Consider the following 27,875-nt stretch of genomic DNA (forward strand, 5'->3'; position numbering starts at 1 on the left):
TTCCAATCCCGGGAGCGGAAAGACTTACCTTAGGGGGAAAAAAGGACAGGTATACACTCGCACACACGCACATATCCATGCGTGGATATGTGCGTGCGTGTGTGCGAGTGTATACCTGTCCTTTTTTTCCCCCTAAGGTAAGTCTTTCCGCTCCCGGGATTGGAATGACTCCTTACCCTCTCCCTTAAAACCCACTTCCTTTCGTCTTCCCCTCTCCTTCCCTCTTTCCTGATGAGGCAACAGTTTGTTGCGAAAGCTTGAATTTTGTGTATATGTTTGTGTTTGTTTGTGTGTCTATCGACCTGCCAGCGCTTTTGTTCGGTAAGTCACCTCATCTTTGGTTTTATATATAATTTTTCCCACGTGGAATGTTTCCTTCCATTATATTTATGTGCTGATGTAGGCTAAGATAGAAGATATCACACACTGCAGCCATTCACCCTGGTGGGCACTCGTTTGCGAGTAATTGATGGAAAAAAATTCAGAATTTTATGTGATAGACAGTAGCATTGAAAAAGTTGCAATGTATGGTGTGGTTGTAGGGTGTAACGGATAGGATAACAACATCATATACAGGAGGTTGTGGGTTCAAATCTATAAGGTTCTCAAATTTTCTTTGTTTTTAAATCTTTATCAGAATTACCTTGGTCATTATTTTTATTCAGTTAATTGGTTTAAATGTAATTTTTTATTTCTAGTCCTTTGTCACATCATTTTAATCACCGCAGAACTTTTTTGTGTGTTTCATTTTTTTTCTGTACATCATTCTTTTTCCAGTTGGAATTTTTGTGACTATGAATTTAATTATGTTTATCTATTATAATATTCAATTATTTGAAAATTCTAATCTGTCAGTTAAAAAACAGAAGCTGAAATTTATATTTGTGCAATAGTGTGAAAAATGTATTTTTGTTACCAGAAGTGCAATTTTTTGCACAGTAATCATCATACAAAGAAATTAAAACATAACGTAAATACCTATTGTACTATGGGTAAAATTATGCACAACATCATAATCATCATCATCATTTATTGTATTTGTGGGCCTTGAAGGCCTACAGCAGAATAAAAAGGATACAAGCCACAAAATAAAAGGAATACAATAAACTGCACATTATAAAAATTTGCAAATATTCACATTGCAAAAAAGAAAACACAGCAGTGAGTCACAGTCTCAGTGCAGATGACATTTATTGCAGGTGACCGACTATTGCTGTTGGTCCCCAGCCTCATGTTCTACCATTGTCGGCTATTGCCAGAACCCGATCCTTTCATCGTGTCTTCGGTCGTCCCTTTGGGCATCTCCCAGCAGATTGGGCATGGAGAACATGCCTAGGGAGGGATCCACTGGCTCGGAAGATGTGGCCAAACCACTGTAGCCTCTTCCGCCCCAATATTCAATCGTAGAGGTCTTCTTTTGTTCTCATTCCCATTTTCCCTCCACGGTATTGTAGACAGGTCAATATATCTTTTGAAGTACCTTCCTCTCAAACGCACAAATTACTTCTTCAGTTGTCGCCCAGCTTTCACAACCATATAAAAGTACCGGCTGTACTATTGTTATGTACAGCCAAATCTCTTTTTTTTTTTTTTAGTGATATCAGCTGGGATTTGAATAAATTGTTTAGGCTGAAGAAAAAGCAATTAGCGTTTGTTATTCATTGCTGCACCTCTTTTGTCACTTCACTGTTGTCGGTCAGTATAGATCCCAGGTATTTGAATTCTCTTACTCATTCGAAGGAATGCCCATCAACAATAATGGAGGGGAGAGGAGCTTGATGTTGTGAGACGACGAAATATTTTGTTTTACTCTCATTCACTAACAGCCCTATTTGTTTCCCGTTATGGAGGAATCTCGAAGTGCTAGCGCTTTCTTGTTCCAGGGTGTCACTAAGGATCACATCAGCAGCAGCAAATGCCAGGCTTGTGTCTGTTCCCACCATCTCCATTTCTCTGTTTCAACCAGTGTCATGGCTTACTTTTTCCAAAGCCAAGGTCAAGTTGAATAATATCAGTGCCAATGGATCTCCTTGTCGCAATCCATTTTCAATATTTAATAGTGATAGCTGGCTGCCGAACCTTACTTGCCAAATTGATTGGGAGTAGCAAGCTGCTATTAGCCTGTTGTATTTAGGTGGAATGTCGAGTTCTTGTAATGTTGTCAATGCTGTCATATGCTTGTCTAAAACCAACGAAGATAAAGTGTAGTTCCTGACCAAACTCATAAAATTTTTCTGTTAGCTGTCTCAAGGTAAATATGTGATCAAGAGTCGACCGTCCAGAGATGAAGCCACTTTGATAAGGGCTTATAATTTCTTCAGACAATGGTTTCAAGTGGTTTAGGGGCAGGATTGTAAATATTTTGTACCCAATCTCAAGTAGTGAAATCCCACAGTAGTTTGAATAATGCAGATGGAAATTTAAATGAAAGAGGGGTTATAAGTAAAACGAAATTGAAACAAAATGAGAAATAAATATAATGAATGCAATAATGTGGACAAAAAACACAATGATAGAAAAGAAATTAAATCAAAATTAGGGCATAAAAGTATTTAAAAACACCGAACAAAGATTTCAAGTGGAGAAAAATGAAAAATGAAAACATGAAAACATGAGAACAAATGAAGAAGTTGAATAATGATTGAAATTATTTGACAAAGGAATGAAATTAAAAAATTACCTTTAAATCAGTTAACTGCATAAAAAGATGACCAAAGTCATTTCAATAAAAATTTAAAAAAAAAAGAAAGAAAAAAGTTACTGCACCTGACGAGATTAGAACCCAGAAGCTCCTGCATGTGATGTTGTTATTCTATCCATTAAACCATACAAACGGACTATGCAATGCAATTTTTTTAACACTATTGAGTACCACATAAAATCCAGATTCCCCCCTCCCTTTCCCTCCCCTCCCCCCCCCCCCCTCCTATCCCTATCAGTTACTCACAAATGAGTGCTGACCAGGGTGAATGGCTCTAGTGTGTGATACCTGGGGTCTTAACCCACATCACCATATAAATAGTTTCAAAATGTCGATGGCACTGTTGGGACCTCTCCTTGTAAGTAAGTTTCTGTAATGCACTTCTTAAACTATGTAAATTCTGATTGAATTTTATTCTGAAATATATACTAAAGTTGCTGAAAAAAAACAGCTATAAATAAAATAACAAGTATAGTTTCAGCTCTCTAAGACTGCAGATGTGTGTGCAAGTTGCGCTAGAGTGTGTGTGTGTGTGTGTGTGTGTGTGTGTGTGTGTACTGTTGATAAAGGCTTTAATGACGGAAAGCTATGATTTTGTGAATCATTTTATTGTGCCTATCACAGCTCAGCATCTCCACTATATGGCGAGTAGCAACTTTCCTTCTCTCGTATTGTTACATTCCATCCTGGATTTTTTGTTGTTTGATATAAATAAAATAATAAGTTTAAAATCTTGCTTCGAAATCTGTCTTCCCATTAGATAATAAATCTGAAACTTTCTAGTGTTTCTAGGTTTCATCCTCGTATACAATCTTCTTTCGTGAGTCTTAAACCAAGTGTTAGCAATGACAAAATTATACACAGTTCAAAATTCTAACAGTCAGTTTCCTTTCTTTCCTTTCTCCTAGTATTTTTTTCTCTTCCTTCTCCTACTATTGAAGTTTTCATTCCCTTAACTATCTAAATAATTTCCATTATCTTGTTCCAAGTCTGTGGGTTGCTAGACTTTGAATTCGATATTGTGTTATACCGCAGTGAGAAATAGATATGACGGATTATGTGGCTTGGAGTAGCACTTTATTTTCTTAAAAAACATGCTTTCACATTCAAAATGGTAACCAGAAAATGCAATGTACTCATTAACACAAAACCACATACACTACAGCAAAGAGAAGCCATTTCACAGTGCACGACCCCTGTTGACATCTTCCAGATGCTTAGCTGACCATCTGACATATACCACGGCAGTCTTGTGTCATTGCTACAATCTCATTGTACACTCTTTCTATCTCTCCTTCATCTGCAGAGCTAGTTGACATATAAACTTGTACTATTGTGATGAATGTCATCTTCATGTCTATTTTGGCTTAGATTGTTTGTTTACTATGCCGTTCATAGTAGCTTACTCACATTCCTATTTTCTCCTGCATTACCCTTGTTTGATTTTGTGTTGATAACCTGTACCAACCTGACTAGAAGTCCTGCTCTTTATAATGCTGCGCTTCACTACTTTCCACTATAGCTTCGAAGCATCCACTTTCCTTTTTAAATTCTCTAACCTCCTTATCCAGTTAAGGTATCTAACGTTCAATGCCTCTGACTCATAGAATGACAGTTTGTTTTTCCCGATGAAGGTATCATCATGAGTAGCCCCCAGAATATTTTACCCAAGAGGGTGACATCAGCATTTAACCATACAGAAGAGCTGCATGCTTTCTGAGAAAAATAATGGCAGTAGTTTACCCTTGCTTTCAGTCATTCACAGTACCAGTATGGCAGGCCATGTTGACTAATTTTATAAGGTCAGATAAGTCATTCATGCAGACTGTTGCCTCTGCAACTATTGAAAAATCTGGTGCCCTCTTCAAAAACAATGGGTTAGTTTGGCCCCTTCATAGGCCATGGAGGCATGCAAGCCACCCAACCTCAGCAAGGAATAATTATGCCATATAAAGTTTTGAAAACCGGTTGTTGAAAACTGAAGACACAATTACTACATGTCCAAGTAGTAGAATAAACTCTGTTGAGATTATACTGAATTCTTTCTCCACTCAGCTGTTTAATTGCTTAGCTTGTATTATTTTTTATGTACTATCCAAATTTCACAAAAATGTAGGCTATTAATAACTTATGGGCTGAGTTCATACTCACACTGAAATAAATGGGATTTTTTCCTCTATGCTATGTGAATTTCGTTTTCAGTAATAGGCTTGCTTTATTTTTACAATATTTTCTGAATGTAGATTCTGATACTATCTGTATTGTATGAAAAAGTAATTGTTTATGTATATTTCAGGTTGTCTGTTCATCGTGCAAGCATGTGTCAGTTACTTACGAACCTTTCATGTATTTATCCGTCCCATTGCCCCACGCAATGGAGCGACAAATCTGTAAGTACACGTTATTTATATTATTCCATAATGTTTCTTAAAAGTGTGATTGGTACAGATGTTTACAAGATTTGATGACTAGAAAAAAATCTAGAACACAACAATTTTACCACTTCTGTTTCTACTCACAGCATTGCAAGTACATTTTCATAGTGTTGTAGGTGTTGTGAAACTGTTGGCATATAGATTTGATACAAATTGTTATATTGGTTCACAAGTGAAGATTTGTGTATTTAATAATTGAAGTATTTGATTAGTCAGAAGCTCTGTATGTGTTAGTAGAGTTTGCTAGTCACATGGGTACTGAAATTTGTCTTCCACATTTATAAAAGACAAATAGTACAAATTTCTAGTACATGGGCCAATGATCTTAAAGCTAAGAATTTACTTTCTGCTTGTTCAATAAGGAAGGGTCTGATGGATCATAAAAAGTGTAGGATGTTTCCATAGATAACGATTCACAACAGGCTATGTTTGTGTCAGAAAAGGTTTGTTTTAAACACTGACAGGAAGTGCATAGATAGTGTAATGGGTTAACTGACAGTAAACTCGGTTATATTCTTTTATTTTTGTTTTGTTGACTAATCTTGATGTATTTCAGAACAAAAATTAATATTTTAGATTCTGTGTAACAATATTATGAAAAGGAAAGTCGCCACTCACCATTTAGCAGAGTTGCTGAGCCTGAGATAGATGCAACAAAAAGACTGTCACAAAATAAGCTTTCGGCCAACAAGGCATTTGTCAAACACACACCCACGCACACACGACTGCAGACTCCGGCAGTTGAAGCCAGCTAAGCGTGGCGCGCACGCGCGCACACACACACACACACACACACACACACACACACACACACACACAAATGCAATTCACACACACGACTGCAGTCTCTGGCAGCTGAGTGTGGCTCCAGCTGCCAGAGACTGCAGTCTGTGTGTGTGTGTGTGTGTGTGTGTGTGTGTGTGTGTGTGTGTGTGTGTATTTGACAAAGGCCTTGTTGGCTGAAAGCTTATTTTGTGACAGTGGGTGTTGTTGTCACCCCCTCCCCCCCTCTCCCCCTATCTGCGACTCAGCATCTCCACTATACGGTGAGTGACAGCTTTCCTTTTGATAATATTGTTACCTGCCATTCTGGCTATTCCATTGTTTGATATTTCAGATTCTGTTTGTCGCCTTCCATTGCCCATTTCACTTCTGTCAACTGTGTCTCTGATGCACTGGTACAGGTGCCAAAGCAATTAGTGAACATAAAAGGATAGAAAAACTGATGTGATCACATCATTTGAAAATCACTCTGAAGTCTTTGTTCGTAGGGTTTTTACATTTAAAAAAAAAAGGGGGGGGGAAAAAGAAAAAAATACTTGGGGAAAAAAGTAGATAGTTTGAAGATGGTTAGTCAAGATTAAACTCTTCAGCTTATATGCTAATAATATGGAAGGAATAATTAGTGTTTTATGTCTGTTCACATTGACATTAAATTTTTTTATACTCCTCATCAGAAGAGCTAAATGCTGGTCAACAGCACACTGGCATGGGATCCTATTGATAGGTTTTTGTGTTTCTGTATAGATTATAAAAATGTTCAAATATTAAACATTAATGACTGAAAGGCTGACAACACCTAAAACAAAGCCTCACAGCTTAAACGAATAATAAGTTCCATAAGTATGGAAAGCAGGTGAGAGAGTATTCTGAAATTGTTTTACTGAAAATCTCTCTCTCTCTCTCTCTCTCTCTCTCTCTCTCTGCTGCCTTCTCGTCGTTTCTCATTATAGATAATACTATGTAGTAACTTAAAGTATTTAAAGTGTGAATTACCTGTTTGATGCAAAGCACTCTTTGACACAAATTAATTTTGCCTTCAGCTTGTTTTGTAACTCATAAGAGTAATGTGAAATTAGTTTCTTTGTAACTGTTTTGCCTCTGTTACGAAATAGTTTATATTTTATTATCTTAACAGTAAATTACCTAAGAGTTGCAGTTGTTTGTAAGTAGATGTTCAACATAATGTCCAATAGAACAATGTCAAACATCCTTGCCCAATCAAAGATGAAGCTCTATCCCTACTAACATTTATACTGACAGACATTACATTCTAACCTTCCATCCTTAATTGTGTGTTTGAAAGTTGAATTTGTTTTGCTATTAATTAACATATACCATGATCTGCAATACATAATAGATACTTAGATTCTGTTAATGCAGCTGTAAAGTTCTGGATTAAATATTTCAGGTGTTACTTTTGTGTCGGCTGCAAATGATAAAGCTGTAAAGTATTTGTTGACACTAAACAAACAAGAAAGAGTTGTCAGATTGAAAGAAGAATTGCTCAAATGCATGGGCAAAGATGCACCAAAGCATGTGGCTTTAGCCGAAGTTTTGGATAGTCATATAGCTAGGATACTGGTACGTAACTGGAAGAATACTTCTTCAAGAAATGTGTATAAACTTCAGATTACTTTAGCTTGCTTCGTAGTCTATTATCCCACTTTGATTCATAGTTCACCAATGTACACTTAACAGCACAAAACTTGGCCAGTGGAAATCGTGCTCAGAGTTTGTCTTTTATGGCACTGGCTTGGATGACGTGGAACTTATTAACTTTTCATTCTATATGGGGGTTGTCTGCAAAGTAAATGTTACATGGAAGTGGTCATTTCAATATTTTAAGTCTAGAGCATCAGAGATTCATTATATTCATGGCATATAAACAACATTAGTGCAATAATCACAGTGGCAGCTTGAACTAATGACTGTAATCAACATGTGTGCATTTGATCAATCAGTCATGAACAGGCAGTGATAAGTAGTGAATATGAGGCCATAGTGTGTGTATGTTGTTGTGTCACAAATTGTGAAAGAGCAACATCTCTAAAACAAGTGTTCAAGCCATTCTGCAGAATGTTTTGGAAAAAAGAAAAGGGTGTGTAAAATTTGTTCTAAACACCTTAGCTCCCAAACACAAACAATATGTGGACACCTACCATGACTTGGATGAAATACAAAACACAGATGATTCTTTTTTGGGAAAAATTTTCATGGGTGGTGAGACTTTGTGTTATCAGTATAAATCTACCAAAACATGACAGTGCAGGAATCCACAAGAGGATCAACACTTGACGACATAATTGAAATTTAAGCCAATGGTGATGCGCAAGTTAAACATCCCAAAGAAGGAATTTTCTGACAGTTTCACATGCTTATGTGAACATTCCATGCCTTGTACTCAATTGGGAAGAGATTATGTAGAACACCTGAAACATTAAAACCACCATCACAACTTTTCTCTGGTTTTTTTTAATTTTTTTATTTTTTTTATTAATCCAACATCAAAACTTTTTGCACTGACGGGGTATTCCAAGAAGACCAAAGCTCCCTTGCAAGTATAGTACCCTTTCATTGGCAAACAATGCTCTGTATAGCAATTCCAAAGCACATTGGGTAATACTTGTAGCTGAATTTGATGGCAAAGCTTTTTGTAGAAATGACCCCCAAGTTTGACTGTAGTTAGTTGTGTGTTACAGTACAGTAATGAGTAAAATTGCCAAGAGAGGTACCAAGTAATTTTCAGTTTTGGCTTTAGATTTACAATAAAATTCAGTCATCTGCCAACCCCAATTCATTTATTGGTAGGAGCAGATTGTGTTTTCTCTCTAAATACCATCAAGTCACTTAACTAGAAAAATTAAAGGGAAATAGGAAACACTGAAAAGTTCCAAGGTACCATTATTAATAGGGTCTTGGGCCTAGTTTTTCAGTAGGAACCAAACAAGAGGAGAATTTATAGAACATTACAATGAAATCACTACACTTAGCTGCATACAGGCGTTGATATATGCCAACAGGGACAGTCGAAAATGTGTGCACCGACTGGGACTCGAACCTGGGATCTCCTGCTTACATGGCAGACGCTCTATCCATCTGAGCCACCGAGGACACACAGGATCGTGCGTGCGCGTGGGTGTGTGCGTGCGCGTGGGTGTGTGCGTGCGCGTGGGTGTGTGCGTGCGCGTGGGTGTGTGCGTGCGCGTGGGTGTGTGCGTGCGCGTGGGTGTGTGCGTGCGCGCGCGTGGGTGTGTGCGTGCGCGCGCGTGGGTGTGTGCGTGCGCGCGCGTGGGTGTGTGCGTGCGCGCGCGTGGGTGTGTGCGTGCGCGCGCGTGGGTGTGTGCGTGCGCGCGCGTGGGTGTGTGCGTGCGCGCGCGTGGGTGTGTGCGTGCGCGCGCGTGGGTGTGTGCGTGCGCGCGCGTGGGTGTGTGCGTGCGCGCGCGTGGGTGTGTGCGTGCGCGCGCGTGGGTGTGTGCGTGCGCGCGCGTGGGTGTGTGCGTGCGCGCGCGTGGGTGTGTGCGTGCGCGCGCGTGGGTGTGTGCGTGCGCGCGCGTGGGTGTGTGCGTGCGCGCGCGTGGGTGTGTGCGTGCGCGCGCGTGGGTGTGTGCGTGCGCGCGCGTGGGTGTGTGCGTGCGCGCGCGTGGGTGTGTGCGTGCGCGCGCGTGGGTGTGTGCGTGCGCGCGCGTGGGTGTGTGCGTGCGCGCGCGTGGGTGTGTGCGTGCGCGCGCGTGGGTGTGTGCGTGCGCGCGCGTGGGTGTGTGCGTGCGCGCGCGTGGGTGTGTGCGTGCGCGCGCGTGGGTGTGTGTGTGCGTGCGCGCGCGTGGGTGTGTGTGTGCGTGCGCGCGCGTGGGTGTGTGTGTGCGTGCGCGCGCGTGGGTGTGTGCGTGCGCGCGCGTGGGTGTGTGTGTGCGTGCGCGCGCGTGGGTGTGTGTGTGCGTGCGCGCGCGTGGGTGTGTGTGTGCGTGCGCGCGCGTGGGTGTGTGTGTGCGTGCGCGCGCGTGGGTGTGTGTGTGCGTGCGCGCGCGTGGGTGTGTGTGCGTGCGCGCGCGTGGGTGTGTGTGTGCGTGCGCGCGCGTGGGTGTGTGTGTGCGTGCGCGCGCGTGGGTGTGTGTGTGCGTGCGCGCGCGTGGGTGTGTGTGTGCGTGCGCGCGCGTGGGTGTGTGTGTGCGTGCGCGCGCGTGGGTGTGTGTGTGCGTGCGCGCGCGTGGGTGTGTGTGTGCGTGCGCGCGCGTGGGTGTGTGTGTGCGTGCGCGCGCGTGGGTGTGTGTGTGCGTGCGCGCGCGTGGGTGTGTGTGTGCGTGCGCGCGCGTGGGTGTGTGTGTGCGTGCGCGCGCGTGGGTGTGTGTGTGCGTGCGCGCGCGTGGGTGTGTGTGTGCGTGCGCGCGCGTGGGTGTGTGTGTGCGTGCGCGCGCGTGGGTGTGTGTGTGCGTGCGCGCGCGTGGGTGTGTGTGTGCGTGCGCGCGCGTGGGTGTGTGTGTGCGTGCGCGCGCGTGGGTGTGTGTGTGCGTGCGCGCGCGTGGGTGTGTGTGTGCGTGCGCGCGCGTGGGTGTGTGTGTGTGTGCGTGCGCGCGCGTGGGTGTGTGTGTGCGTGCGCGCGCGTGGGTGTGTGTGTGCGTGCGCGCGCGTGGGTGTGTGTGTGCGTGCGCGCGCGTGGGTGTGTGTGTGCGTGCGCGCGCGTGGGTGTGTGTGTGTGCGTGCGCGCGCGTGGGTGTGTGTGTGTGCGTGCGCGCGCGTGGGTGTGTGTGTGTGCGTGCGCGCGCGTGGGTGTGTGCGTGCGCGCGCGTGGGTGTGTGCGTGCGCGCGCGTGCGTGCGCGCGCGCGGGTGCGTGCGTGCGCGCGCGCGGGTGCGTGCGTGCGCGCGCGCGGGTGCGTGCGTGCGCGCGCGCGGGTGCGTGCGTGCGCGCGCGCGGGTGCGTGCGTGCGCGCGCGTGCGCGGGTGCGTGCTTGCGCGCGCGTGCGCGTGGGTGTGTGCGTGCGCGCGCGTGCGCGTGGGTGTGTGCGTGCGCGCGCGTGCGCGTGTGTGTGTGCGTGCGCGCGCGTGCGCGTGTGTGTGTGCGTGCGCGCGCGTGCGCGTGGGTGTGTGCGTGCGCGCGCGTGCGCGTGGGTGTGTGCGTGCGCGCGGGTGTGTGCGTGCGCGCGCGTGCGCGTGGGTGTGTGCGTGCGCGCGCGTGCGCGTGGGTGTGTGCGTGCGCGCGCGTGCGCGTGGGTGTGTGCGTGCGCGCGCGTGCGCGTGGGTGTGTGCGTGCGCGCGCGTGCGCGTGCGCGCGCGTGCGCGCGGGTGTGCGTGCGCGCGCGTGCGCGTGGGTGTGTGCGTGCGCGCGCGTGCGCGTGGGTGTGTGCGTGCGCGCGCGTGCGCGTGGGTGTGTGCGTGCGCGCGCGTGCGCGTGGGTGTGTGCGTGCGCGCGCGTGCGCGTGGGTGTGTGCGTGCGCGCGCGTGCGCGTGGGTGTGTGCGTGCGCGCGCGTGCGCGTGGGTGTGTGCGTGCGCGTGCGCGTGGGTGTGTGCGTGCGCGTGGGTGTGTGTGTGTGTGTGCGTGCGCGTGGGTGTGTGTGTGTGTGTGCGTGCGCGTGGGTGTGTGTGTGTGTGTGCGTGCGCGTGGGTGTGTGTGTGTGTGTGCGTGCGCGTGGGTGTGTGTGTGTGTGTGCGTGCGCGTGGGTGCGTGTGTGTGTGCGTGCGCGTGGGTGCGTGTGTGTGTGCGTGCGCGTGGGTGCGTGGGTGCGTGCGCGTGGGTGCGTGCGCGTGGGCGTGGGTGCGTGCGCGTGGGTGCGTGCGCGTGGGTGCGTGCGCGTGGGTGCGTGCGCGTGCGCGTGGGTGCGTGCGCGCGTGCGCGTGGGTGCGTGCGCGCGTGCGCGTGGGTGCGTGCGCGCGTGCGCGTGGGTGCGTGCGCGCGTGCGCGTGGGTGCGTGCGCGCGTGCGCGTGGGTGCGTGCGCGCGTGCGCGTGGGTGCGTGCGCGCGTGCGCGTGGGTGCGTGCGCGCGTGCGCGTGGGTGCGTGCGCGCGTGCGCGTGGGTGCGTGCGCGCGTGCGCGTGGGTGCGCGCGCGCGTGCGCGTGGGTGCGCGCGCGCGTGCGCGTGGGTGCGCGCGCGCGTGCGCGTGGGTGCGCGCGCGAGTGTGTGCGTGCGCGCGCGCGTGTGTGCGTGCGCGCGCGCGAGTGTGTGCGTGCGCGCGCGCGTGTGCGCGTGCGCGTGGGTGCGTGTGCGCGTGCGCGTGGGTGCGTGTGCGCGTGCGCGTGGGTGCGTGTGCGCGTGCGCGTGGGTGCGCGTGCGCGTGCGCGTGCGCGTGCGCGTGGGTGCGCGTGCGCGTGGGCGTGTGTGTGCGTGCGCGTGGGTGTGTGCGTGCGTGCGCGTGGGCGTGGGCGTGCGCGTGGGCGTGGGCGTGCGCGTGGGCGTGCGCGTGGGCGTGCGCGTGTGTGTGCGCGTGGGCGTGGGTGTGCGCGTGCGTGCGTGCGTGCGTGCGTGCGTGTGTGTGTGTGTGTGTGTGTGTGTGTGCGCGCGTGCGTTCAGAATCTCCGCTATATTGTGGGTAGCGACTTTCCATAATATTGTATTGTTACTTTCTATCCAGGATTTTCCATTGTTTGAACAGATGTGAAGAGAAATAATGCTTAATTTCCTTCATAGTAGGGTCACCTCTATAACGTCATTTTAGAGTAAATTTCTTGTAGAACGGCATGATAATTAGACTATGATATAATTGGATAGATAAAAAAATCTAAAACCTATAAAAGTTAAGGAAATTGACTGTCACTAACAGTCACTCTTTCCTTCTCATACTGTGCGGTAAGTCTCCCCTGACCAGGGATTCTGAGTGATTTTTCCAACTCTCCCCTTTTCCTATACCTCCCAGGCCTTTTCCATCATTCCTCTTTTTCCCACTTCCACCCTTCGGCCAGGAGGAACTGCTGGCTCTGAAATCTTGCACATGTATTTTCTCCTCCCACTGCTTGGCAAGTAGATTTTTCATCTTACATTACTTTACTTTATATGTGGCAAGGGTGTTATCGACCATACGCCTGCTCTATGATCCTCTTCCACTTCTGATTGTCTAATGCGCTGTTTGTCCAGTTGCTGTTTATCCTAGTTGTGTCCTCCCGAATGTTATCCCGCCATCTGATTCTGGGTCTCCCTCTTCCTCTCGTTCCATCTATTGTTCTGCTGAATGCCATACAAGATAGTCTATTCTCTGTCGTTCCTGCTATATGGCCTGCCCAATTCAACCTTCTCCTCTTGAGCACTTCGATGATGTTATGGTGCTTGTACAGCCCTCTTAATTCTAAATTTCTTCTTATTCTCCATTCCATGTTATTTTTGCCGTATACAGGTCCGAAAATTTTCATTAGTACTTTTCTTTCGAATATTAACAGTTTTTCTTCATCTTTCTTTCTAAATATTAATGTTTACATCCATATAACATCACAGGTATAATGGTCGATTGATATAAGCGGATTTTGAAGTTACTGCTAAGTGATCTTTTCCTTAGAATTTTGATGAAACTAAAAAGTGTCTTGTTTGCTGTTGATAAACGGGCATCTATTTCTATATAAGTTCTGTTGTTATTGCTAAAAAGACTTCCTTGGTACTTGAAGTAGTCAACAGTCTTGAAATTGAATCCATCTACAGTCAGGACGTGCATCTTTTCTGGTTTTCTTACTTATGGGCAGGTATTCTGTCTTTTCTTCATTAACATGTAATCCTGTTTTCTTAACAATTTTGTAGTAATTTTGCATCATTCTTATTCATTCCCTTTTGGGACTACTTATTAGTGCTACATCATCTGCATAGGCAAGTCTTGTAATGTTCACATCCTGTAGCTGGATCCCTTGTGGACTGGTTTTAGAAAATTCTCTATCAATCTTCTCTAGGACAAGGTTAAAGAAGTGCCATCCCCTTGTCTCAGTCCAGTCCAGTCCAGTGTACACCTTAAAATCTTCAGTTTCTCCTACAGTGTGTTGACTGTAAGACGGCAGAGTTGTGAGGGGAGTGCGGGGAGAGGAAGAAGCAAGCATTGGCTGGCGAGGGGAGAGGAGCTGTTGGGGGAGCAAGCCTACCAGTTGCAGTGCTGGCACTACAAATTGCGTGTCATGCTTACACGAAAGCAGACGAAAGGCTTGGAAGTAAAACTCGCTTTAAATGTTGTTTGTAAACAAAACTGAAATAGTCATGTACATTAAAATCTATATATATATAAAAATGAATGTATGTATGTCTGTCTACTATGCGCTCACAAACCATTTGGAAATGTACTGTAATATGAATGTGTTTTGAAATGATACAGTAACCAGTGGTGTTTCCATACAAAGCAATACGGTAGCAAGGAAAAATGAAATAAATGGAAACTCGCCTTTTCTTGACAGGCGTTTGTGGTGATACGCCAGGATGATTCTTGGAAAACTGTTTGAATCTTCCAATGCTACGCATGCTTTGTCCTGTGTATGTAGCAGTTCTCACTGAAGATTTGTAAATGGGGTGAAGCAATTTTTTCTGCTCCCATTCCCTTTCGCAGCATTCAATCACACGCAATATAATTTTGCGAGCATCGCTACTTCTAACCGTAGGCCTACCGGTAGGGGTTGGTGGCGACTCCCGAGATGAGCCAGCAACTGCCTCTTCACTCATGTTGATAATGTTTAGCACAACTGCACAACAAAAACACGCAGAACAGTACAGCGCAAAACAATAACGAAGCAGACGGCAATGGCTACCTTGTACAACAGTCAGCTACGTAATGTTGCAGCAGTCGAAACTGCGTGCCTACCAAAGCCTCCCGACGTTTACTGACTTCTACCGATTCAGGACTAGGGAGAGGTCTGCCATCTGAAAGTTTACACACTGTACTGGTGTCTTTATGCGACACAAAGTTTCATCTATACACATTTTAACTAATCCAATTAATTTTGATGGTATTTTAAATTCCTTCATTATATTTAGCAGTGTCTGTCGGTGTATGCTATCAAAGGCTTTTTTTTTTTTAAATCTACAAATAATATGTGGACATTCTAACAACCCTACCACAACATAGGTCAATATTTATTAATGATTGTGGTGTTGCTCACGCTGCTAAATACTGCATTTTCGGGCAACAACAAAGTTATTATGTGGCAGGTGTCATTAGAGCACAGTTCATAAAGTCATTTCATGTAATAATGAATAAACTAGGCACTCATCTTTTCGTGTTTCCCACATTGGTCTCGTAAAATCGTTGCTCAATCGTCAAAAATCTAGGTGGTGGTGATTCCAAGCTCGGATGCAGAGAGGCCTAGGTTTTATTCTGCTATATTCAAAAGTTTTATAGATGTGTTTCACAAACCATTCTTGAAGTTACACTTTTGCAGGACAATGGTGATGTAAAAAAAGTAATCAGCACTCCGAATTTAAGTTACACTTCTTTTTTATTACTTTTGCTGCAATATCACGTAACACACAAAACATCATTTCACAATACAAAACATACTTGAAAACATCTTCCTCACTGTTAAAGTTCACATTTTATAAGCTGACTACAATATGCGTCTTTCCAACATGACGCCCAGCACTTGACCTTCTCCAGATCTGACTCTCTAACAACTAATAATCGCTTACGCGCCCAAAAATCAGTTACAAGTACGTCAAAGATCATAGTGACAAAAGAAAGAATACACATAAGAATAATATCATTGCAACATAAACATATCGATGTATCAAAGCACCTCTACATTAATGAAATCAAATCTGAATGTTGACTCAGAAACATGTTAACTACTTTACAGAAACACAGTAGAATATTGCTGGTATCGAGAGGTTGAGTTGAGGTGCCGTAATGGTTACGTAATTCAAGTACCATTACAACATTTACATTGAATTCCCACGCCTTCTCAGTTACTTGTCTTAGGGTGAATAAGCGATCTAATGTGGATCTGTTTCTGCAGAAACCGCTTTGGTAGTCCCCAATCAGTTCTTCTGTTATTGGTACAGCCTGTTTAATAGGCAGCTCGATAAGGTTTTGTAGGTGACATCCAGTAAGGCAATTCCTCTGTAGTTATCACAAACTAGTGGATCATTGTTCTTAAATATGGGGTACACAATTGCAGTTTTCCAATCTGCAGGAATGGTTTCAGTCTCCCAAATTGTTTCTATTAACGCTTGTATTTCTAATTCCAGTTGTGGACCTCCATTCTTTAATAATTCAGCGTATATCTTGTCCTCGCTACAAGCCTTGTTATTCTTTAATTTCTTTATTGCTTGCTGTATTTCATTTACTGATGGGGTAGTAACTGTATCAACTGTATCAGGTTCTTTCGATTTAAAGTAAGAGTGTGGGTCATTGCAGTTGAGAAGTTGTGAAAAGTATGTCTTCCATCTGTTCTGTATCTCACTTTTGTTGGTCAGTATTTTCCCATACTGGTCCTTTATAAACTGTTCCCTTTTATTGAATTTACCAAAGGATTTTTTTGTATTTTGATACATCTGCCTTGTCCTGTGATGTTGGAAATCATCCTCTGCTTCTCTGATCATATTGTTATAGTATTCCCTTTTCTCTTGTCTTAGGGTTCTTTGTGTTTCTTGGCGGAGTTTATAGTATCTTTCCTTCAATGTCATATTGTCCCTTTCTTTAATCTATGCATTCCTCGTATTTCTTCTTTCCAGCACTTTTTCTTGACACTTGGTGTTAAACCAAACTAGGTCATTTTCTTTCACCTATGATTTTGGAAGCTGCTTCTTGAATACAGCCCTTCAGGTGTCTCCATCTGCTTTCGACATCCTGTGGTTCTGCATTGGTCAGTCTCGGTTTTGTTAGATTGCTTTTAATTTCTTTTGTAAAATTTTCTTTTATATCTACTTTTGCCAGGTTTCCTATGTTATATCTTGTAATTTCTTCTCTATTTCTATTTACTTTCCTTTTTATATATAAAAACAAAGATGAGGTGACTTACCGAACGAAAGCGCTGGCAGGTCGATAGACACACAAACATACACACAAAATTCAAGCTTTCGCAACAAACTGTTGCCTCATCAGGAAAGAGGGAAGGAGAGGGAAAGACGGAAGGAAGTGGGTTTTAAGGGTGAGGGTAAGGAGTCATTCCAATCCCGGGAGCGGAAAGACTTACCTCAGGGGGAAAAAAGGACAGGTATACACTCGCACACACACACATATCCATCCACACATACAGACACAAGCAAACTTTCCTTTTTAGTTTCACTTTCATTTTTGATATTATTAACATGTGGTCTGTGTCACAATCCACTCCCCTAAAGGGTCTCACATCTTTAATACTGTTTTGGAATCGTTCCTGGATAGCTACAGGATCTATTTGGTTGACTACCTTTCCATCTGGTGATATCCATGTTCCTAAATGAATGCGTTTATGTTGAAATTTTGTACTGCTTATCGTGAGACCATTTGTCATTGCAAAGTTTATAAGTTGAACCCCATTCTCTGAACTTTCCTTGTGTAAGCTAAAATTGCCAATGGTTGGCTTGTAGATTTCTTCCTTTCCTACTTTGGCATTAAAATCTCCTAACATTATTTTCACCTTGTGCCTACTTTATAAGTTGTACGTTTGTTCCAGTTGGCTCTAGAATTCCTCCTGCGTGTTGTCGGCATTTTCTGTGGGTGCATGTGCATTTAGAAATCTAATGTCTAACCACTGTGTTTGAATAGTTATGTATGATATACGGTTATTAACATGTTTGAACTCCCTCACTGAGTCATCTGTTGATTTATGAATGTAGAAACCGCTTCCAAATTCATGGCGCTGACCGCAGTCTCCATACATTATTGTCCCGTCTGCTATTTTCAGTGAACCTGTTCCCTGCCATGTTACTTCTTGGGGAGCTACCAGTTGCGCTCCATATTTTCTTAATTCGTTTGCTAGTATTTGGGCAGTTCCAGGGCGATACAGGCTTCTAATATTCCATGATCCAAAAGAGAAATCCTTGTAGCTGTGCCAGTTTTTGTTCCAGTAAATCCTGTCCTGTTTCTGAGGCTGGTGTAGAGTATCATGACATCTACCCAATTATATTTTCAAAAACTACGCTACTGGCCATTAAAATTGCTACACCACGAAGATGACGTGCCACAGGCGCGAAATTTAACCGACAGGAAGAAGATGCTGTGATATGCAAATGATTAGCTTTTCAGAGCATTCACACAAGGTTGGCGCCGGTGGCGACAACTACAACGTGCTGACATGAGGGAAGTTTCCAACCGATTTCTCATACACAACCAGCAGTTGACCGGCGTTGCCTGGTGAAACGTTGTTGTGATGCGTACTATCACGTTTCCGCCTTTGATAAAGGTCGGATTGTAGTCTATCGCGATTGCGGTTTATCGTATAGCGCCATTGCTGCTCGCGTTGGTAGAGATCCAATGACTGTTAGCAGAATTGGAATCGATGGGTTCAGGAGGGTAATACAGAATGCCGTGCTGGATCCCAATGGCCTCGTATCACTAGCAGTCGAGATGACACGCATCTTATCCGCATGGCTGTAACGGATCGTGCAGCCACGTCTCGATCCGTGAGTCAACAGATGGGGACGTTTGCAAGACAACACCATCTGCACGAACAGTTCGTCGATGTTTGCAGCACCATGGACTATCAGCTAGGAGATCATGGCTGCGGTTACCTTTGACGCTGCATCACAGACAGGAGCGCCTACGATGGTGTACTCAATGACAAATCTGGGTGCACGAATGGCAAAATGTCATTTTTTCAGATGAATCCAGGTTCTGTTTACAGCATCATGATGGTCAGATCCATGTTTGGCGACATTGCGGTGAATGCACATTGGAAGTGTGTATTCGTCATCGCCACACTGGCGTATCACCCGGCGTGATGGTATGGGGTGCCATTGGTTACATGTCTCGGTCACCTCTTGTTCGCATTGACAGCACTTAGAACAGTGGACGTTACATTTCAGATGTGTTACGACCCGTGACTCTACCCTTCATTCGATCCCTGCGAAACCCTACATTTCATCAGGGTAATGCACGACCGCATGTTGCAGGTCCAGTAAGGGCCTTTCTGGATACAGAAAATGTTCGACTGCTGCCCTGGCCAGCACATTCTCCTGATCTCTCACCAACTGAAAACGTCTGGTCAATGGCGGCCAAGCAACTGGATCGTCACAATACGCCAGTCACCTCTCTTGATGAACTGTGGTATAGTGTTGAAGCTGCATTGGCAGCTGTACCTGTACACGCCATCTAAGCTCTTGTTTGACTCAATGCCCAGGCATATCAAGGCCGCTATTACGGCCAGAGGTGGCTGTTGTGGGTACTGATTTCTCAGGATCTATGCACCCAAATTGCGTGAAAATGTAATCACATGTCAGTTCTAGTATAATATATTTGTCCAGTGAACACCCGTTTATCATCTGCATTTCTTCTTGGTGTAGCAATTTTAATGGCCAGTGGTGTATTTTATTTGGTATGATACTTGCTATAGCCTGAATGTGCCGGTCTTTTTATGACAGTCTGTGGTGGTCAGTTGTTTATATATGTAAGTAAGTGCATCAGTCATTCGTTCTTTAATAACCAATGACAATAGAAGATTCAAGATCAGACACATGAACTACGTTACTGGAAGTCCAGCCATTTTATTCATGAGCAAAGTCTGAGTGCACTGTATGTCATCAGATTCCATGGGAAACTGAAGAAGTCAGTAGGCATACAGTAACTTCACTGTGGACTACTTCAGCACCAGGCCAGGATACCAGGATATTGAAGTGATTACACTATAATAACAACAATTTTAAACCAGTGAAGTTGAAGTAAACATATTACCTTTCTCAGATCAGTGCATACTCTTTGGTACTAGCTTAGAAAGTCTGGCTAAAGAACTAACATGCTGCTGTCAAGGATAGACTCCAGACTCTGTGATGAACATAGACTGTGTCAACTAGCATTTGTCAAGGAGATTGGCATTAGTAACTGACAGACAAATGGATATTTTTCACTGCAAAAAATTTTCCAGTGATGGTATAAAAGTTACAAGGTGTCCATTTGAAACCTGAATATATGCACAATTTATTTCACTATGGCCATATGTTCAAAAAAGGTTCGAATGGCTCTGAGCATTATGGGACTTCACATCTTAAGTCATCAGTCCCCTAGAACTTAGAACTACTTAAACCTAACTAACCTAAGGACATCACACACATCCATGCCCTAGGCAGGATTCGAACCTGCGACCGTACAGTCCCGCGGTTCCGGATTGAAGCGCCTAGAACAGCATGGCCACCGCAGCATGGCCATATGTATGTGGCAGTATGGGGCTGGATCTTTTTCTTTAAACTTGCAATGCCTCACATGATAGACAGTCCACTTGATGCTGTCCAGCATATTCATATTGTGAGGGTTTAATCTGTGTTTAATCTGTTTCCTGCAAAGAGAATTGTGAAAGAAGAAAAGGAGAAGAGTTGGGAAATATTCACCCAGAAACTAGAGCAGGATCGCAAAGGGAACCAAAAACTGCTATATGGGTTATTGAAAAGTAAAAGATCTAATAGATAAGACATAAAAGCAATTGAAACAGAGGATGGGGGTATTATCAGGGACATGGAAGGTATCAGAGAAGAGATGAAGACTTATTTTGAAGTCTTACTGAATGGGGAAGGTGCACAAGAAAGTGACACCGAAGTCATTGAATTAGAGGAAGAGCAGGATCCAATCTCTTGGTTAGAAACTAAGAATTCCCTGGAACAGATAAAAAGTGGGGAGGCAGCTGGAGTAGATCAGCTGACAGCGGATGTGATTAAAGCTGCAGGAATCCATGAAATACAATGGTTACACTGGGTGCTGGGGGTGATATGGAAAGAAAACAAAGTGCCAGATGAATGGAAAAAAGGAATTATAATACCATTGATCAATAAAGGTAGTAGAAAGAAATGCACCAACTACCGAGGAATCACACTGCCTTAAGATAATGGAAAAGGTCATGGAAAAAAGACTGCGGAAAATTCTAGAACACCAATTAGAGGAACAATAGCACAAGTTCAGAAGTAATAGGGGAACAATAGATCTCGTTTTCTCCCTCCATCAGTTAATGGAGAAATATTGGGAAAAAGAAAAGGACTTGATAGTAGTATTCGTGGATTTGGGAAACGCATATGACAGTGTACCAAGGGATAAAATGTGGGAATGTTTGAGAAAACATAATGTTCCTGATTCATTAATTAAAAAAGTCCAAATGCTGTACGATGGTTGTGAGAGCAGTGTACAAGTAGGAGGTGGAAGATCAAAGTGGTTTAAGATATAGAAGTGCTCAGCTAAGCAGTTCGCTCTCCCTTTTACTCTTCATTACACTTATGGACACAATCATGAAAGAAATCAAGCAAGAAGAAAATGAATATCTCAACACTTTTGTTTTTGCTGATGAAATCGCCATTTGGGGAGAGACAGAAATGGAGGTTCAGAGGAGACTAGATTACTGGAACACAAAATTTAAAAAAATTCAAGTTAACTGTAAGAGGAAACAAGACAGTGAGAATGAAGATGAGCAAGATGCCCACACCTTGTCACATCATACTGGAGTGTGAAAAGCTTCAATTATCTGAATAGCATCATATCATGCAATAGAAGTTCTAAACTAGTGGTCTTAAACTGAATAACAAAAGGATCTAGCTTCTTCAACTAAGTACAAAATCTAGTCTGGGACAAGGAAGTCCATCAAAGGGCCAAACAGATCATGTATAAAACTTATCTCCTGCTAATCATGATGTATAGTCTAGAGGCCTGTGTCATAAATAGGAGAGAAGAGAGGCAAATACAAGCATGTGAAATGAAGTTCCTTAGGTCAGCATTACAAAAAACTAGGAGAGACAGAGTCAGGAATGATCGTGTAAGGAGAGATCTGCAGGTGACGTTGACTACAGAGGAGAGAATGAATGCTTTGAGATTGAAGTGGTTCGGTCATGTGAAGCGAATGCACCCAACTCGAATTCCATGCCAGTATTTGGAGATGGAGGTACCAGGAAGAAGACCGATTGGATGGCCTAGAAAGAGATGGACAGACCAGGTTAAGGAAGATCTCAAGAGGAGAGGAGTAACATGATATGTAGTGGAGAGGGAAAAGCTATACCAGGACAGAAACCAATGGAGGCATATCATTCAAAAAGTTCCTACCTGGCTGGCTGGAAGGAAATGCTGATGATGATGAATCTGTTTCCTGCAGACCACATTCCACTGCACATGTTAATGACTGTACATGGATGGTTTGCAGAACAGAACAACAATATTCTTATCTGGTGGCCTCTTCCAGCACCAGGTGTGGGTCACATTGAAAATGTGTGGGTAGACTATGTAACAAAACTGGCCTGATCATGAACCTTAGATGACATTTGGATCTCAGCCTCTGGTGATGAGATGGCAGATAGTGGCAATTATTGCACACATCTTAGACCCCTTCTGTACAGAATACAGATATTCATTGAAATCAGTGGAAGTTTAGTAGTGTAGAAACCATATGCTCTGGTTTTTCTAGGGCTCAAACCTCCTTAATAAGAATTGTTATAGATTTACTCTGTTAATTTGTACAAAGGTTAAAACAAAAGTCATTAAGGTGGGGGGGGGGGGGGGGGAGGGGGAGGTTGTTCAAACCACATGTGGCAACAGGCAGCTGCATCCGAACCATTTGACAATCCCTCCGAAGTATTCACACATTATATGTGTTTCACTTATATCAGTCATTTCTTGCCACTATTCTATCTTGGACTATGCCTAGGCACAGTATGCACCTTTACCAAGGCCGTTCTTACCACTATTTTGTCTTGGCGTCCACCTCGCCTCAGTTATTGCTGTTTCCAGGTCTTTAATTGCAGTTGCAGGCATGTTTTTGTGCTGTCAAGTGTATGTATTTTAGAAGTCGCCAGTTTAGTGTGTAATATGATTGTAACAAAATTTTATTTCTGGTTCCAGGATGAAAATTCTTTCCTAAGATATGTTAATGATACAAATCGATCCATATATGCCTTTGAGCTGTTGTTGCCGCCATGTAGTCAACTTGTTAGTACAGCAATTGAAAAGGATGAAACCGATAAGGTGAGACCTTTTTTTACAACCCTTCATACACCTACTTTTTAACAAAGCATCAATCCAAAATAATGATTAATTGCAGTAAAATCATATTAAACAAATTGTCAGTCAGGAATAATTAATTGTAATGATACTGTTAAATAATACTTCTGTTGTAGTACCTATAAGATTTATTCAGAATCGAAAGTTCATTTAACGACATTTATGACATTGAAGCTTCGTTTCCCTTGTTCAAAAATTCCCTCCTGTGTCTTTCCACTCAACCCCCACTAACACCAACTTAATCCTTAAATTCCTGGTGATACCTTCAGCTGGAACTCTTGTAAGGTACGCATAATGTTCGGGGAACTGCATCTCTGTAAAAGTATGGTTTGTTTTATATTTCATTTACTGAATGGCCTGAGATTTATCTGCTAGTAGTTTTTACAACACATGAATTCACTTGTGTTAAAAGGTGTACATTAAGAATGGACATTTGTAGATGTGATGATGTTGGAAAATGAAATGAAATATTAGAATTTTTGGTTTACACTCAGTCGTTGGGTAATGCTAGGGATGTTGATAAAATATCGATGCTTCGATATTTTTTCAAAAAAATATCGATACATATCAGTGATATTTTTTTCATCGATACATCAGTATATCAATATTGAAATGGCAATATTGAGTGCTGATATTTTTACTTTATTTTATATTATATTATGTATAGTATATTTGAAGTTGTTCTTTTGAAATTGTAATAGAACATAATTTTACTTTCATTGTGTGAAGGAGTCTTACTACTTTTTGAGTTTTCATCACGTCCAGTCTTTTTCGTTGACTGTGGGAAGCAAGTATAGATGGCACAAAGTAGTAGTCCAATTGCACTGGGGTGGCAGTGTGAATGGAATAACAAGATATCCTATGTGAAGGACTAGCACATCATTTGCGTTAAAAAAACATTTTTAATGCAACTAATGTGCTATTTCTTCATATCGGCATTCTTCAAAAACAATTGCTGAAACTGATGAACAAAAATCTAAATGACAAGATTACTCTTTTCAGTGGTCAGAGACGTGTGAGGGGGAAATGCTGGCGTAATCGGCACTCTGTGCTACCAACAGAAACTGCAACTTTTAACTTCACCGTGCAATTTTGACACTACAACTGATAGGTAACTGGTGTTTGCAGAAATGAAAAAACAGGGAAGTTGACATGAAATGTTAAAGACAAATCAGTTATGTGGCAAAACCGAATGATGGGTCCATATGACACCTTTTATTGTACCACTTACCTCCAGTTACCATTGTTAGCAAAGTAGTTATCACCAAGCATGAATGTGCGTTGTTTTCCTTTCAATTCGTGCTCAAAAGGGGATAAGTAGGCTGCTAGCTTGTTGATGTACAGAATATCTAAAAAAGTGTCAGTATATTTACAATGTGCAGCTAATTATTTTTTGGCTGGTATGTCGATATTTTTTCTGTTGATATATCGGAAAAAAATTTCGATAAATCGGGAAGCCAATAATGATATTTTTTTAAATATCAATGTATCCGATTCCCGATATTTTTAAAAACATCAACAGTCCTAGTTAACACATTAGGTTTTGAAGGTCGCATAATGAAGAAGAGCATTCAAGAATGTGGAAATAGTCATGCGTGGAACTTCCAGAGAATACTATAAGTTACCTTTATACTGGCAGATTAAAATTTGTATGCTATGGACACTAGTGTTAACCATAAATTACGTGAGCTGTCAAGTCAGCAGAAGACATCAGTTTTTTTTTTATTATTATTATTATTAAAAAAAACACTACCATATACCATACCCAGAAGAATTACTTGCTGTTCTGACCTTACGATTTTTGTGATCTGATTGACAGTTGATTTAGCAAAAGGGATGTCTGCCGGGTGAGTATGCAAAACCTGCCTTTGTAAAGCTAATGGATCTGTCTATGATAGATTGTTTTTTATCCATGTTCCCTGTTAGCGTCCATCCCGTCTCCACGCCTGAGTTGTTGGCGTGTGTGGCTGCTATGTGGAAGATGCAGTCTAAATTCCAAATATTGCCAGGGGGGCCTGGAATGAGGTCCACTCAGCCTCATCACACCAATTGAGGAGTTATGTGAACGAGAAGCAGTGTGTTAAGGTCTTGGTAGCCGACAATGGTCAAGAGAGTTTTGTGCTGGCCTCATACCCCTCCATACTGCATCCAAATGACGACACGTGGCACAGGATCACACACTGTCTCGTTGGCATCTCCTTGTCTTCTGTGTAGATCGTGGAGTTTACCTTTAGTTTCCTGCTGTAATTAGAAAGACTTCATTGAATTTAGAGGCCAGCATTTGGGTCTAATATTCCTTTTCCATTGTTCCTGAATATAATATTTTTTCTGCATAGTGGTTGGATTTTGCTGTACATCTTGTAGTGCGTCTTTTTCTTGATTAGAGCTGTACTTTGATTAAAGTAAGTTAGTCATTGGCATTTCAGCATGTTGAGTGTGTGATGTTACCTACTTCATCTACATCTAAATCTACATTTATACTCCGCAAGCCACCCAACGGTGTGTGACGGAGGGCACTTTACGTGCCACTGTCATTACCTCCCTTTCCTGTTCCAGTCGCGTATGGTTCGCGGGAAGAACGACTGTCTGAAAGCCTCCGTGCGCGCTCTAATCTCTCTAATTTTACATTCGTGATCTCCTCGGGAGGTATAAGTAGGGGGAAGCAATATATTCGATACCTCATCCAGAAAAGCACCCTCTCGAAACCTGGCGAGCAAGCTACACCGCGATGCAGAGCGCCTCTCTTGCAGAGTCTGCCACTTGAGTTTGTTAAACATCTCCGTAACGCTATCACGGTTACCAAATAACCCTGTGACAAAACGCGCCGCTCTTCTTTGGATCTTCTCTATCTCCTCCGTCAACCCGATCTGGTATGGATCCCACACTGATGAGCAATACTCAAGTATAGGTCGAACGAGTGTTTTGTAAGCCACCTCCTTTGTTGATGGACTACATTTTCTAAGGACTCTCCCAATGAATCTCAACCTGGTACCCGCCTTACCTACAATTAATTTTATATGATCGTTCCACTTCAAATCGTTCCGCACGCATACTCCCAGATATTTTACAGAAGTAACTGCTACCAGTGTTTGTTCCGCTATCATATAATCATACAATAAAGGATCCTTCTTTCTATGTATTCGCAATACATTACATTTGTCTATGTTAAGGGTCAGTTGCCACTCCCTGCACCAAGTGCCTATCCGCTGCAGATCTTCCTGCATTTCACTACAATTTTCTAATGGTGCAAATCGTTATACTGCTCTCGACGTATCATTGAAGAAAATTTGTTGAACTGCTGTAAAACTGGTGTTACAGGAAATATCTCAATAATGTACACAAGCAACTTTTAATAGAGTGGTTTTTTCCTCATTTATTGTCATTAGAGACAGAACGATGATCAGCTCCAGTTCTCACAAAAACTGCTTTTATGCAGGTAGGTACGTCATCAATACGGTAAGGACAGAATATTTATTGTACCCAGTCACATTCAAATTCCAGCACAGCAGTCACATTACAAATGTAAGCGATCACTGCACTAAATTTCCTGATAGATGACATAAATAAACTAATATTCATAATGTTGACACAATATGCGACTGGAATCAAAGTTGCTCTTGTGTTGATTCAAAGAGAGTAGAAGACACTGCATGATATTAACACATTACATGAGTCACACGCATACATACGAGTATATCATACCAATACATAATAGAGAAGGGCAGTCTTTCATGGAGATGTTAATAGTGCACAGATAGAAAGCAGACTTGCTATGTAGACTGTAATACAGTAATGGTTAGCTGCCAACTTCCACCGAAAATTAAAAATTGTGAAAATTATCCACAGATTTCTGTAGGCTCATTTCATGGATCTTAAATGTATGAGTGTCAGACACAGACTATCGATCTTGGGATGGAGGAAGCCTTATAAATACTGGTGTATGAACCTTTTAGCATTTCAGCAACTTCATAATGAAACTCTCTGGAAGATTAAAACTGTTTGGCAGACTGAGACCCGAATTCGGTACCTTTGCCTTTCATGGGCAAGTGCTCTACCGACTGAGCTACTAAAGCACGACTCATGACCCGTCCTCACAGCTTCAGTTCTGCCATTACCTCATCTGCTAGATTACAGTTTACTAACTGGACTGTATTATATGTTTCCACAATAATTTGATTTAAATAATAAAAGATTAGTTAACAAAGTAAAAGAAAGACAGAATTAATTATTTATTTGCTTGAACCCACTTTTGGTACACAAATACATTTAGAGTACTTAAATAAAATTAATTGTTCTCAAAGTCCAGAAATAAATGTGAATATATAATCTTCTCTTTACATCAAAATAATTTGATCGCCTTGTAGAGAGATAAATCTGAATAATTTTTTACTAACTGACACTATGTAGGCGGTGTATTTACTTCATGTGCAGAATAGGTATTGCTTCATATGAAGAATCAGATCCCATCTGTAGCCAGCATACTGCTGTTTAAGAGATACTTCAAACCTGGAATCTTTAAGCATTTAAACACTTGAATACTTTTTACAATGGGCAGTGTGTATTTTCAATCCTTTGTTACATCCCTAGGCAACTTTCATGACCAAATATCACAATACCGAATATAATTGTCTCCGCCCCTTGGGAATAATTTTAGAGTATATTAAGAAGATGAATATTTACAATTCTTCTCCCACTGGTACTGTCATCATCATCATCATCATCATCATCTCAGAAATTTCCCACATCATATGGGGGTCGGCATTGCTTTGCTGGATCCTTCTCTTCCATAAATGCATATCCAGTGCTTCTTCTCTGAGCCATCCTTTCTCTTGTAGGTCCCTACTACCTTGTCTTTCCATCTCAGTTTCGGTCTTCTTCTTCTCCTTGATCGTTCAATTTCTAGGT

General features: G+C 43.1%; 1 protein-coding gene across 1 annotated transcript in view; it reads left to right on the forward strand.

Moving 5' to 3' along the window:
• LOC124802551 overlaps positions 1-27,875 on the forward strand; it is a 193,775-nt gene that overhangs the window by 96,734 nt on the left and 69,166 nt on the right. Inside the window, 3 exon segments of the mRNA XM_047263415.1 lie at positions 4,998-5,091; positions 7,328-7,500; positions 22,812-22,934. Coding sequence (XP_047119371.1) covers positions 4,998-5,091; positions 7,328-7,500; positions 22,812-22,934 — 390 coding nt within the window.

Source organism: Schistocerca piceifrons, chromosome 6 (assembly GCF_021461385.2).
Source record: "Schistocerca piceifrons isolate TAMUIC-IGC-003096 chromosome 6, iqSchPice1.1, whole genome shotgun sequence".
Lineage (NCBI taxonomy): Eukaryota > Metazoa > Arthropoda > Insecta > Orthoptera > Acrididae > Schistocerca > Schistocerca piceifrons.